Source organism: Tupaia chinensis, unplaced genomic scaffold (assembly GCF_000334495.1).
Source record: "Tupaia chinensis unplaced genomic scaffold, TupChi_1.0 Scaffold000117_2, whole genome shotgun sequence".
Classification (NCBI taxonomy): Eukaryota; Metazoa; Chordata; class Mammalia; order Scandentia; family Tupaiidae; genus Tupaia; species Tupaia belangeri.
In genome coordinates this window covers 11,446,724-11,461,095 of record NW_006159583.1, presented here as the reverse complement: position 1 = coordinate 11,461,095, position 14,372 = coordinate 11,446,724, and the positions used below count along the sequence as shown (strand labels likewise).

The window sequence follows — 14,372 nt, the reverse complement described above, 5'->3', positions numbered from 1 at the left end:
GAGAGAGAGAGAGAGAGAGAGAGAGAGAGAGAGAGCAATCAAGCCACCAGGTGCGGGACTCAGCCATGTGGGAGTCCAGCGTCCTTAACTACTACACCCCCTGCTGGCTCTCAGTTTTAAAAACTTCTTGATGTGTATTAGGAAATAAACATTTTGATTTACCTTTGTAACTACTAAGAATTTAGAACTTCTGTTAGAGTATTTTAGTATAGACCGTATCAACTATTAGTTGATACTTGTAATGTTCATTTTCACAGTAAAAGTTATTTTGATGTTTATTGAAATGCTGAATATTTCATATATTTTTCTAGTAATATGTTTGTTTCGATAGTAAATGTTTTTCCTTGTAAGTACTGACAGAAGTACTAAAGATTGTGGATACTTTATGAAGGTAGAGAGTTCAACTTTATAAAGGTAGAGAGTTCATTGGAACTATGTGAAAAGCAAGATATTATATTCTTCACCATTAGTGACAGTTTTAAAGAATTTCAGATGACCAAATCACCTGACTTTTTCTTCTAAATGAGCCACATTATATGTGGACTATTTCCTTTGACAACAGCAAATGAAAGCAGCAAAATTAACACCTAGATAACAGATGGTTGCTTGAATTTGAAAAAAGTCACGGTTTACATTTGCCAAAATAAGGAAAGAAAATCTAGATATAGGATTGAAATGATCACTGAAATTATACCTGCACCTAAAATGCCAACTAAAATTTGAATGCATGTCCACGTGGACTATTTTTGTACTACCAGCCTTTTCCAGTTTTAAAAAGGAATACAGCAAGAGGATATTTTAAGCCTGGACTGTGTAGATTTTAAAAACCTAGGCAGGCTCCGGCTTGTCAGGGTGGAGCAAAAGACGAGATGAACAAGGGGAGAAAAAGTGGGGGGGGTCACTGCTGTTGAGGAGTCACTGTTTTGAATCCAAACTAAGATGTACAGAGCCTGCGGTTTCTTTCTTGTCTGTCTTTCTTTCTTTCTTTCTTTCTTTCTTTCTTTCTTTCTTTCTTTCTTTCTTTCTTTCTTTTCTTTCTTTCTTTCTTTTTTCTTTTCTTTCTTTCTCCCTCTCTCTTTCTTCTTTTTCTTTCTTTCCTTCCTCTCTTCCTTCCTTTCTTGCCTCCCTCCCTCCCTTTTCCTTTTTTAACCAAAGACACCCTTGCATTCCACAGAACGTGGCATTGAATGTTTTCGATATGAAATCACGCTTGCGCAAGTCAAATCAGAGTACTCTATGAGATATGTTTAGGTCATTTAGCTGTGTGGTTCTTCCGTATACAGGAAATAAGAAAAATAAATACAAAGCCAATAGGTGACATTAGACTAAACTCAATGAAAAGGATTTGATTTTGAAATTAGGCTCTTTTGGCTTTTTTGGGGGGGGGGTAGGGAGGGAAGAGTTATTCAACCATTCTTGTTTTATAAAAGTAGGCATTAGTAGGTAGTCTTCTCTCCTCAACGCATACTTGTGTGTGTTCGTGTCCTTACACAGAAAAGTCAAAGCTGGCACTTTATTGATTTAATAATTCAAAAATATATGTGGGTTTATAAAACCTAGGAGTCTAGGAGCCAGGGATCTAGGCTGGTCCGTTCCATATTTCCTACAGTTAGCAGTAACACTTTCGAGAGACCCTTGGTCCCGTTTTAGGGACCTACCTTGTCTTTGCCTTGTAGACACACACAGGCTCCTGGACTGTTAGAAGGAAATTCATCCAAGTGCATTCAAGAGTTCAGACTCTCACCAAAGCCCAAACCCACCTAGAGCTCCCAGGACTGAGCTTCTTCAGTGTATCCACAACTTGACTCTGTTCCTTGGAAGATGCTACCTGTATGAAAGTACTTCTTCCTTACTGACCTAGTCGAAAGGGACTTCCCTGTAATGCCTACTTTCTAGCCTTCTTGTCCTGTCTGACAGATATTCAAATATTTGAGGGTAGATCCCAAATCTGCTGCTAGTTATCTTGTCTTTTGGGTAAACTTTCCTCTTTGCACCTTTTTCCTGTGTAGGATGATTTCCCCACTCGATTAGATAAATCCTTGAAAAGAAGACAGTACACAGGTAAAGGATTGTAGATCTGGAGCAAACACCCTGGTCCTAGTTACCATCTGGCTCACTTCCAGGAGAAAATGCCGAGCATGTGAAGAATCTCACACCAACTGTGGAATGCTGTCCCACATGGCTCTCCAGGTCCCTATTAAGCCAGTCCTTTCCGGCCTTCCAGGACTTCTGCAGAGTAGCTTCTTCCTTTGTAGGAGTTTTGGAGCCAGGCCTGCCAGGAGTTGTCTTCTGAGGTTTTGCTACTCAAAATGTGGCAGACATTCCTAGCCAGGTCAGCATTACCGGGGAGGTGAACAGCCCCACCTACTGAAATGGGATCTGCAGTTTACCAAGTTCCCCGGGTGATTCCGAAACATCTTTGTTTCAGAAACGCAGGCAAAGTGCTGCAGGTGATCTCACTGAATATGCAAAACTTTATTTCTGAGTGAGCATCCACCCATGCTTTCTATTTATTTGTAGGTTGAATCTTCTTTTATTTATTTATTTTTTAGACTATGGTTTTATCCAATATTCACATCTACCTGAGAATGGCATAAAGAACCTCGTGGAATTGATAGGAAGAGATCTGACAAAATCTCAGATTCCCTAGGTGGGGTCTATTTGGTATTAATTAATGTATTCCTTGTTCTGGAAAGAGCTGCACTGTGGTTGGGTGACGCAAGGGGGCAGGCCACAAGGCTGTTTGCTCTGGTCCCACAAGTAAAACACTGAAGAGTGCAGCACATCCACTAAAAGAACTAAGTTAATGGGAAAATGAACAGTAGTCACCGACATATTACCAACACTGTTAAAAAGTATTAGCAAGGACTTTCTTGTCTTAACAGTTTTTCTTTTCTTTTCCTAAGCTTCAGTTCATCATTTCTAGCTTCATATTCAAAATATTGATTTTTAAGTTTTTCCTTTTTTTTTAATCAGTTGACATTGTTGGAAATTTCTGAGCTATCATTGCCTTGTAACATTGTGTTTTTGTAGTAATTATTGGAAAAAAGATATAACATGCTTTCTCATACACAAAAATTTAAAAATACTTCCTAGGAAAAACTCAGTTTCATTAGGGCCCCCTGAATGGTTTCCATGTTCTTGCTTTCATGTTGAATCTTTGCAAAAGACAGCGAAGTTTGATAAGCTGTTACTCATCTGAGTGAATCTTCAATGACTCTTAAAAGTGGATTTTTTAATAATGCTTCCCAGTAGTACTTAGAAAACAAGCTTAGGACATAAGAGATTACAAATATAAAACACCAAGTTGATCTTCCCTTAAGGAAACAAAACAAACATTTTGACACAGAAACATTGCCTCTCTCTCCCTTAAGTACTGAATACTTCTGTGATCTTAATTCAGAGAATGACAGTTGACAGCATCCCCTCGCCCCACCCCACTTACAATTAGGGAAAGCAATACGATTTGGTACATAAAATAGCGCTGAAGGACAAACGTGTTAAAAGCAGCTAAGCATGAGAGTCTGTCTTAGAAAAATTGAGGACCATGTGTTGAATCATGAAAGATACAGCTGTCGGGACTAGTTGTCAAAATTGATGTTTTCTATCAGGATTCGTAATTATGGTAGAATTTAGACCATGGTATAGCATGGATATCAATAGTTCCCAAAAGGTAGGATGAATTTGTAGACAAATGAGACCAAAGGTACTTAGAGTATAGACTTTGCAAATTGTATGTCATGGGGCATCATGTCATGTTCAGTGTCAACTAGGATTAACATGTCTGTATCCTTGATTTGAGCATTGTGTACTGTCTGCATGCTTTGAAAAACCATACAGTACCTTACGGAGATGTACAGCAATTATAGGGAAGCCAGGGGTCACCATTTTTAACAGAAGCAAAACGTGTGTCATGGGGAATAGCTGTGTTCCAGGTCTGCATGACGGACGGTCCCCTTCGCAGGGAGACCCAGCTCAGATCTGGAGTGGCCCATCTCATCATTTTAAAACAAAATAGTCAAGGGCGTGACAAGGCCAACTGCCTTACTTGAAGAGGTCTGTCATTTATCAGTCAGAACCTTTAAAATCATGCCAAGAGTTCTCTCCCAAATGATAGTTAGATGATTCAGTGTGGGTGTTTCTGTGCTGCAAGGAACAGGTTTGACACGTTCCAGTTCTAAGGCAGCTTTTCTCAAGACAAAATATTGCTTAATTTTCCATTTTAATTTTTTTAGATACAGCATTTTAAATAAGCAAAACATTAACTGAATTCATGAAGATACATAGGAAAAGTTCTTAAAGGTGCCTGTTTTGATAGTCATGTTCTCTGCTGGCTTCCGGGGAGGTGATTTGCCTCACCATTATTTTTATTCAATTCCCTCCAAGCACCTGGAACTAAGCATAAAGCATACTTCAGCTAAAATGTGAAAAGTTGTAGTGAGAGCAATAATCTGTGTTAGGTTTCCTCAAATAGGTAAAATTGTTAATATTCACTCCTACAGCAACCTTGTCCATATTTATAGTAGCCAGACTTTTAAAACACTTAGATGTGATTGTAAAAGTTGGATATTGAAATCTGTCCCTCGTTAGGAAGTTTCGCCTGTTTTCATTGAAAACTGACATCTTCTGTGCGGTTTAGTTTTGCTATGCTTGCATCTCGCTCCATACTTATATCGGTGTCTCTCACTGATTACCCTAAAGGTCTGAACTCATAAAAGAAAAAGCAAGTTTCTGCTTATACGAATTCAGTGATTGGATTTCATTGACCCTAATGAATGGCAATAACCAAATGAAAAAGTCTACAGAAATCAGGCCAGCTAGATGGTGTAGTGGTTAGCGTAGCTGGATCCCACCATGACTGCGTGGTTCGAGTTCCAACCTGGGTGCTTAAAAAACACAGGCTGGGCACATGGGCACATGTATGTGCGTGCCCAAAATCCTGAGAGGAGAGTGAGGAGAAGGGATTGTGGCAAGATCATGCCCTTCAGGGGGTTGCCTTCTCACTTTCTCTCTCTCTCTCTCTCTCTCTCTCTCTCTCTCTGTCTCTCTGGTGAGCACATGTGCCCTATAGCAACTTAAAAAAAAATCTGTTGAAATGAGACTATAATTAATAGTGGGATACATGCTGTAAACTGTGCTCCTTTCTGCTGATGTTGTTTTTATTTTATCAAGAGTTTAATCATCTGTTTTACTTGTTCTCAATCTTTAATATAGACATAAGAAATACTTTTAAAAGAGTGGATTCCTTCAGTACCACCTCCAAGAACTGATTCAGCAGGTCTGGAGGGAGGCATAGGAATCCATATACATGCGCACACACACACACACACACACACACACACACACACACACATAAATTTTTTTTGTGTGAGAGATTTTTGCCATAGGGTGCACTTGCTCGCCAGAGAGACAGACGAAGAGAGAGAAAGTGAGAAATCACCTCCCAGGGAGGATGACCATGTTGCAAGCCCCTCTCTTCCACTCTCTTCTCAGGATTTTGGACATGCATGCACACATGCCCGGTTTGTTTCAAGCCAACAGTCTGGGACCCAAACCACAGTTGGCCATGTGGGAGTCCAGCGTCCCAACCGCTATGCCACCTGTCGGCCTTCAGAATCTGCATTTTTAATAAGTACCACTGCTTACTTAAATATTATGGTCTATAAATAATGTTTTTTCAAAGCATGGTCTCTCTTGTCTTCATAGTTATCTTACTTAAAGGTTCAAATATAAGTGAGAAAAGAAGCCCACTAAATTTCACATGATAGCTTTATTTATTTTTATTTTAATATAAAACATTCCTATTTTAACCTTATCCCTAAAATCTCTCATGGACAGGAAGGACAAGAAGATTTGGAGGAAAGTAATAAATATAAAATGACCTAGTCATGGACCATTTTAGCCCCATCCTGGCCAGTGCGACTAGGGGATGGTGTGTGAAAACTTCCTATTTCTGAGATGTACACAATGCTTTGTCTCCATGATAATGTTCCATCCCAGGCATTCTGGAATCTAGAGGAAGATGTGGGATAGGGAGGAGCATGGGATTGAAAGGGATGGAGTGGGGCGGGGTGGGGGGGAATATTTCAGGTTTGCCAGTAACTGATGAAGATATGAAAATGCATTGGATTTTGAGCTAGAGACACTATTTGAAGGTGCATTTTCTTGCAAATGTAGAAAAAAGTGAAAACTTGAGGGACTGGAGAGAAGTCACAGGGCTATAAGAGGAACTTCCTGAGTAGTCAGAGTGGAGAGTTTGCAGCTGGAGTGCTCATCCTCACAGTAGCTTTGTAACAAGGCTTGTTCAGCCTTGGTTAACAGATGAGGAGGCTGGCTCACAGATGGCAGAGGCATGGTTTAAAGGAGTCCCGAGTCCCGAGGCTCCTAAGCCTTTGCTCTTTCTGTTAGTTTGCATCTGTGTTTTACTTTAATCAGTCTAATAACCTCTAATTAAGTTAGGGTAAAGATCTTTATCCATGTTGTGTTAGTGAGGCAGAGGGGTCCATAACTCTACTTTGCAAATGTGATAAAGAATAATACGTTAAGAGTGTATGTTTCTCTGTGAATGAATGCATGGATAAGCAAAATGCGGGATCTCCACAAGTTAGAAAGATTTGGCCATAATAAAATGCAGTACTGACTCATGCGCCACCATGTATGAACCTTGAAAATACTGTGCTTAGCGAAAGAGACCAGGTATAAAAGGCTACACTGTATTGGATCCCATTGTGTGGAATGTCCAGCAGAGGCAAGTTTACAGAAACAGAGTAGATTACTGGCTGCCAGAAGCTGGGGGAAGGCGTGTCCGGGGAGTGACTGCTAATGGGTATGGGTTTCTTGGGAGGGTGGTAAGAATGCTTGGGAATTGTTAGTGGTGATGGTTGCACAGCCCTGGAAGTATAGTTAAAACCACTGAATTGTCCACCTCACACGTGTGAATTGTATGGTATCTAAATGTAGAATTTATTTTTATATATACAGAGAGTGAGAGACATGTTTTGGATTCAAAACAGGTTGGGATCCAGCTCTGTCTAAACCACATTCTAGTTCTGTGGCTATAGACAGGGTATTCAGACTCTCGAAGCCTATTTCTACAACAGAAATGATAGTGTAAGTCTTAAATTGTTGTGAGTATGCAGCTAATCAATGCATGTCTTCGATATTAGTAATTACCTCTAGAGAAAAGGCTATGTGAAGCTACTTTAGAAATCAGCTTGGGTTGAATGATGGGAATTACTGACTGGAATCATTTGTCCAGGTATCATTGAGCTCTCTGTTTCCTCAGGTGCAGAGTAGGATGACACTGGGTTGGCAGTGCCCATGTGGGGCCTTAAACCTAAAACTCAATTTCCGTCTTATCCTGGTTCTTTTTAGGAGTTATCGTCAATAATGAAGAATTCCCGTTCAGAATATTTTGAATACTTCCAAAATTTCAATTTAGGGAGAAATTTAGGAAGGTTATTTGCTACCAAACATTATAAAATCAAAGCTTTTTCTTCCTTTTTTTTTTCCAGATTTGCTAGAGGGCATGTGCATTTGGCAGAGAAAGACAGAGAGAGAGAGAAAGAGAGAGAGAGAGAGAAAGAGAGAGAGAGAGAGAGAGAGAAAGTGAGAAAACACACTCCAGGGGGGATGGCCATGCCACAGTCCCTTCTCCATTGTTCTCTTGGGATTTGGGGCATGCATGCACATATACCTGGTCTATTTTCTAAACTTCTGGGTCCAGTCCTCGAACCTACAGTTGGCCATGTGAAATCTAGCTGCCTTAACCACCATCCACGGGCTGGCCCTCAATATATATTTTCAATGGTTATTTTTGCATGTAACCAAATATTCATGGATAACAAAGATCATTTTAAAGGTATTTGAAACATTTTTAAAAGAATCTGTAACTTGTATTGTTCAGTACTAAAAATGTTGTTTATTATGGTCCTATAGTGCTAGCATTTAGGTGAACCTTTTAAAGATATACGCTTAGATGGCAAATTTACCATATGAGAAACAGTTTTACAAAGTGAAGTTTTCACTTCAAGATGTAAACTTTTTCCCCAAATCAAGAGGGAAAAAAATGCATTCTTAAAACTCATTATATGCATGGCTCACATATGAATTGCCTCATCTTCCCTTGAAATATGGAGATGCGTAAGTACTGCTAGAGGAAAACAGTTTCTCCACCCAATCTAATTAGTAGATGAAAACTCAAAGCTCCATTGATGCTGTGATAAGTAATTTTTAAATTTAGCAGACTGTCTTATTAATTACTGTTTCCTTTTATCTTGCAGCGTGGGGAAGAGCAGCTGCCGCCATGCTCTTCTGTGGCTTTATCATCCTGGTAATCTGTTTCATTCTGTCCTTCTGTGCCCTCTGTGGACCCCAAATGCTTGTTTTCCTAAGAGTGATTGGAGGCCTCCTTGCTCTGGCTGGTAAGACTTTGTGTCAGCAATGGGTCATTCATACTATCAGTGGGCATCATTGGAGTCCTATCCACCACAAAGACCCCTGCAATTACACTTTCTGATCTGTTCTTGCAAATGTGTAACCAACAGCAGAAACAATAGAGAAAACATTTATTTTAAAATCTAGGCCCCTTTCTCTGTGTATCAGAGTCGTATGCTCCCCAGTCAAGCACCAGAGGTTGGACAGTCAGCATGGCCCATCTCTCTTTGGTGGCCCATCCTTTGACATCCCTGCTATCTGAGGGACTGGGCTCAGTTCAGCCCTGGAGCAGTGTTCTTCCTAGTGGTCCCCAGTCCTGGCTTCCTTTGAGCCCCGTGCTGACCGGACTGACTGCTCCTGAATTATTTCACCTGCTGAAAGAGTTTTATGATCTCACCACATGGTAGATCATGAAGGCTTTTCTGCCATCAGGTGATAACTCCAGAAGAGGCAGGTCTGGAATCCACAGTGTAGACCTGTACCGGGGGCAATGATCCAGACATAGGAAGTGCGAAGAAATTGAGTTAGGCAGGCGAGCAGGACTCAGAGTGATCGCTGATTAAAGGAATACAAGAACTAGGAAGTGAGGGCCGAGAATTACTTGAAATTTCAGGCAGGGACTTGGCACTAGGGAAGTCTGTCAGAGGGATGGTGCTCCAGCTACAGAGCTGGATTCAGGTGCAAAACTGGATTTTGTGATGAACGGCAAGGGAAGGGGCTGATAAAGGCAGAGTGGTTTCCCAAGACACTACTTAAGACGCAAGGGATCAGAGCTGAACTCCTGCTACAGAGCTGGGGTTACAGACCCAAAGTGAGTGGATGGTCTTGGAAACGGGGTAGAAACCTGGTGACTGGAGGGATCTCTCTGTAAGAACAGACGTGTGCCAGGAGGAACACCACGTTGTGCTGGGTCCCCTGAGCTTAGTGAGGTCACGTTCGCACAGCCTGAGATGGCACAAGGGGAGGATGGCGGGACCCCGGCCGAGAGGAAAGAGCGAGCTCCGAAGACCGGGCTGTGCAGGCATAGCCTGGCCTTCTCTGCACATGTTCAAATTGCACTTGGTTGAAAGTCAAGTTTACTCCGTCTTCCCATGTTTCAAAGTTGGCTTTTGAATGATATTTTAAAATAATTTACGTGTCAGAATCACATAAAATAGGAAGAGCCTTGTTGAATCTCACCTCTTCTTTTGTTTTTTGGGGGGATGTTCACATTTCTTAAGTCCTTATCAAAGTAAAGCATTTGATACCTTTTCCTTGAACATCTTAGAAGACTAGATGGAGGTCTGTTTAAATCGTCATTAGAGGTAGAACGCTAGGACGCTATATTGGTTGAAAAATCCTAGCAAATATTGCATGACCCTGCAACACCACTCCTGGGTATGTATCCGGAAGAATTAGAAGCAGGAACCTGAACAGAGACTTGTAAATTGTGTTTGTAACATTATTCACAGCAGTCAAAAGCTGGAAACAATAATGTGTCTATTGACAAAGGAATGGTTCGCACAGCCATAAAAAGAAATGAAACGTTGACAGATGCCACAACACTATGGCCCTTGCCAACATGATGCTATGTGAGACGAGTTAGACACAGGAGGACAAACACTATATCTCTCCTTTTATATAAAGTACCTAGAACAGGCAGATTCACAGACCCACGAAGTCACACAGAGGTTACCAGGGGCTGAAGTTTTATTAGTTCATTTAGTCATTTACTTATTGAACGATTATTCCAATGATTGTATTGGGTCATAGGAAATTTTTCTATACAAAAATGTGTCATGACTTTATCAACAACCCAATATTATTGAATATCAATGTTGAGTCATCTGAGGGCATCTTTTAAAAACTCATGGGAAATGGGTATTATGAAAAACTACACATGGATTTCATGTTGAAAGAATTATTTATTTAATTTTATTTAAGGGCATGAGCAATCACTAGAGAGAGAGAAAGTGAGAAAGCAAGCTACCAAGACTGGGACTTGAACTGTGATCAGCCATGCAAGAGTCTAGTGCCTTAACCACCACGCCACCTGCTGACCCTGGATTTCTTTATTTTTTCTTTTTATTTTTTTTGCACCATAATAAACTCGTACTTTAGTTCCCTCTTTACACAAACTTTCTGAAGTTCCCCACATATATTTATGTGTGCCCATACACCTGTATGTATATGTACATGTGAATATACATAATTTTTGCTAATATTGAATATATTAACTCAGTTGTCACCAGGATACCCTTCTTCATCATCCTGCTTTCTGTCGTAGAGCACAATTTTGTACTTTTTACTATAGAATGTATAATGCTGATGCAAGTAATGTAAGCTGCTTCTTTTATTTTACGTGTTCTGTATATTTGTATGATACTCTTCAGTGCTAGGTATCTTTTTTTTGGAGAGTTTTTTTTTTTTTTTTTTTTTGCTATAGGGTACGTGTGCTCGCCAGAAAGACAGAGAGACACAGAGAGATGGAAAGTGAGAAATCACCCCCTGGGGGGGATGGCCATGCCACAATCCCTTCTCCTCCATTCTCCTCTCAGGATCTTGGGCACGCACGCACACGCGCCTGGTGCGAGTTTAGGCCACTGGGTCCGGGACTTGAACTGTGGCCAGCTACATGGGAGTTCAGTGACATAGTCATTACGCTAACTGCTGGTCCCAATGCTAGGTATCTTTTACACACAATAGTCAGTAGTTTTTTTTTGGCTCATGATTAACTAGGTTTTCATAACCTCTTTAGCATTTTTTAAGTTTTTTTTTAAAGTTTTTGCCATAGGATGCATGTGCTTGCCAGAGAGAGACAGAGAGAAAGAAAGCAAAAAATCACCTCACAGGATGGATAGCCATGCCACACTCCCTCCTCTTTAATTCTTTTCTCAGGATTTTGGGCACCCACACACATGCACCTGGTGTGATTTTCTTTTCTTTTCTTTCTTTCTTTTTTTTTTTTTTTTTTGGGAGGTTTTGCCTTGGGGGAGACGTGTTGTTGGGATTAAGAGACAGACAGACAGTGAGAGGGAAAGTGAGTAACCATCCCCTCCCCACCCCAGAGAGGATGGCCATGCTGCAATCCCCTCTCCTCCATCTTCCTCCCCGATCCTGGGCATGCATGCACACGTGCCTGGTGTGATTCTCAATCCACTGGATCCAGAACCCAACTGCAGTAGGCCATGTAGGAGTCCAGCAATGCAACCCCTACGCCATTCACTGACCCTGTCCCAGAATGATTTCAAAGTCGCTGCTCTGGGTCCCAGGATGGCCATGTGGGAGTCCAGCAACACAACCTCTATGCCATTCACTGGCCCCAGCCCAGAATGATTTCCAAGTTGCTGATCTGGGTCCCAGGAAGGCCATGTGGGAGTACAACACCTTAACCACCACACTACCTGCTGGTCTCTTTTTAAGAGGGATTTAACATTTACTTTGTGAAAGAGGGAGTTAATGTATCATTCACTTACTCATTCAGACTCCGGAACTTTTTCTCTCTTCAGCTGTGTTCCAGATCATCTCCCTGGTCATTTACCCTGTGAAGTACACTCAGACCTTCGACCTTCATGCCAACCCTGCTGTCACTTACATCTATAACTGGGCCTATGGCTTTGGGTGGGCGGCCACGATCATCCTGATTGGCTGTGCCTTCTTCTTCTGCTGCCTCCCGAACTACGAGGATGACCTCCTGGGGAATGCCAAGCCCAGGTACTTCTACACGTCCGCCTGAGGTGGCCAGTGAGCCGGGAAAGCCTCCGCTGTCGAGATGGATCCCAGAGGAAGAAACTGTGTTCCGACTACTTGGAACCTCTTTTCTTGGGCAGCGTTCATGTTATTAAGCTAGTCGAAATTGTTAAAATAATTTGGGAGAAAATATTTCTTAAATAGTGTTATGGTTTCATATTCATCTTTTATATATGTGTTGTGGAATTAAACAAGACTTGTTTCTTTTCACTAATGATGTATAACATGCCAACATTTCCTTATATTGTCTATGACATGAATACTACATTGATAAAGAATATGTATATGAAACGCACCACCTTAGAAGGGAAAAATGAGTCGGCTTCCAAGATTCACTATTCCGGGTAGGTGTTGTTTTTTCCTGATAGAGTGGATGCGTTCTATTAAGGTCTAAGGAGAAGCAGAGATACTGGTGAAAATTGTCAGTGACCAAACAGTCTAAAAGAAATGCAAAATGTCAATATGTTTTTAAGACTTCAGCCATTTGAATTAGCAAAATAGTTTCCTAAGTGCATACCATTTATGACCATTTCTCATTAATATCCTGCATAACTGATCTTTTTGTAAGCCGTATGTTGACTTTGTGTGTCATCTACGAAAGGATTTTTTTTTTCCCCCTGTGGCCAAATGTCTGTTGCCACACTAAGGCCTCCTTAAGTAGTGAAATGTTAAGATGAAATTTTCTCTTTTAAAGTGGTTCGTAGGGTTAGGGTGTGGGAAAATGCTACATTACTAAATCTGTACCGTCTTGTGCCTGTATTTTCAGAAGCAGACACAGCTACAGCTTCTGATAGTGTGCAACTTAAGCAGAACACTACATGTAGTTAAAAACCTGGTCTTCCTTAATGTGCCGATGTAAACCGTCTGGCATAGAACATTCAACAGGAGAATTCAAGGATGTGAGTTTCTCTGAGTGGCATACATATGATATATCAGATGAGGTTTTTTCTTTTTTAACCATTTGTACTTACATAATGAAAACCAACTCATTTTTATATCAAATCATTATTTTGTAAGTTGCAGAAAAGCAACTGCAGTTTTCATTATGAATTTTCTCCAATAAACCAGGTATTCAAATCTCTTGTCTACTTTGTAATTGTTTGTATATGTAAGTTGTTTCTTTTTCAAATCTGGGGAAGAACATTGGATAAAACACAATGTTGCTTTTTCTCACTGTTAAGGATCTTGTTCATTTAAGGTGTCCAGTGACACTTTTTGAATGATCGGGAATGAATTCTAGTGGTTTACTGAGCTTTTTTTCCCCTGGGCAATACCCCATTCACAGATATCAAACCGTGTCTATCCAAGGTTACCACCAGATGGAAATGGGCTGAGAATTTCTGGTGGGTTCAGACACCCAAGAAACGTTAGCGTGGTATAACTGAATGCTCGTCCCTCCCTCGTCTTCTATTCCCAGGTTCCTCTTTTTGATGGGCTCCCCTTCCATTCTTTTCTTTCTTTTTTTTTTGAGAGGTTTTTGCTATAAGGCACATGCACTCACCAGAAAGACAGAGAGAGACAGAAAGACAGGAAGTGAGAAATCGCCCCCCAGGGAGGATAGCCACGCTGTAATCCCTTCTTCTCCATTCTCTTCTCGGGATCTTGGGCACGCACACATACACACCCCTGGCATGAGTTTAAGCCATGGGGTCTGGGACATGAACTGCAGTCGACAACATGGGAGTCCAGGGACATAGCCATTACGCCAACTGCTGGTCCTGCCTTCCATTCTTGCAACAGGTGTAGTTATCTATTACTTTCCCCCATCCACCCTCCAATTTAATAGTTTTTTTCTACCATTGGTCCTGGGTTAATTCACTATGAAGCATTGCAGAGTGGAAGGTTGGAAGATGGAGCCATTTCTCTGCAGTACTTCTATTGACCAGTTGGTCCTTGGTAGCAAATTTTCCTTTATGTCTTTCAAAATATGAAGTGAATGTTTCTTGTCATAAATTCAGAAGAATGTAGCCTGGGTGGTTATTTATTCAAAAATGTCTTTACAATCCACCTATTACGTGACTAGTAGAGAATTTGATAATGTTGAAAATAACATTTTCTAAATAATAGCATAGCTAATTCCAGAAGATAATAGACACCCAGAGATTAAGTTTGGTCTCCTATTATATGTGAGAAAGACCCAGATTGCAAACTTATCTGAAACATACACTTTTGTCTTTGATTTTTTTCCATCCCACATTCTTCCTCTC

General features: G+C 40.8%; 1 protein-coding gene across 1 annotated transcript in view; it reads left to right on the top strand.

The window, feature by feature from the left end:
• Nucleotides 1-13,242, top strand: part of PERP (p53 apoptosis effector related to PMP22) — a 16,362-nt gene extending 3,120 nt beyond the window's left edge. Inside the window, exons 2-3 of the mRNA XM_006144359.3 lie at nucleotides 8,283-8,423; nucleotides 11,925-13,242. Coding sequence (XP_006144421.1) covers nucleotides 8,283-8,423; nucleotides 11,925-12,151 — 368 coding nt within the window. The 3' untranslated portion in view covers nucleotides 12,152-13,242. The remainder of the gene's footprint in view (nucleotides 1-8,282; nucleotides 8,424-11,924) is intronic.
• The last annotated feature ends 1,130 nt before the right edge of the window (nucleotides 13,243-14,372 follow it).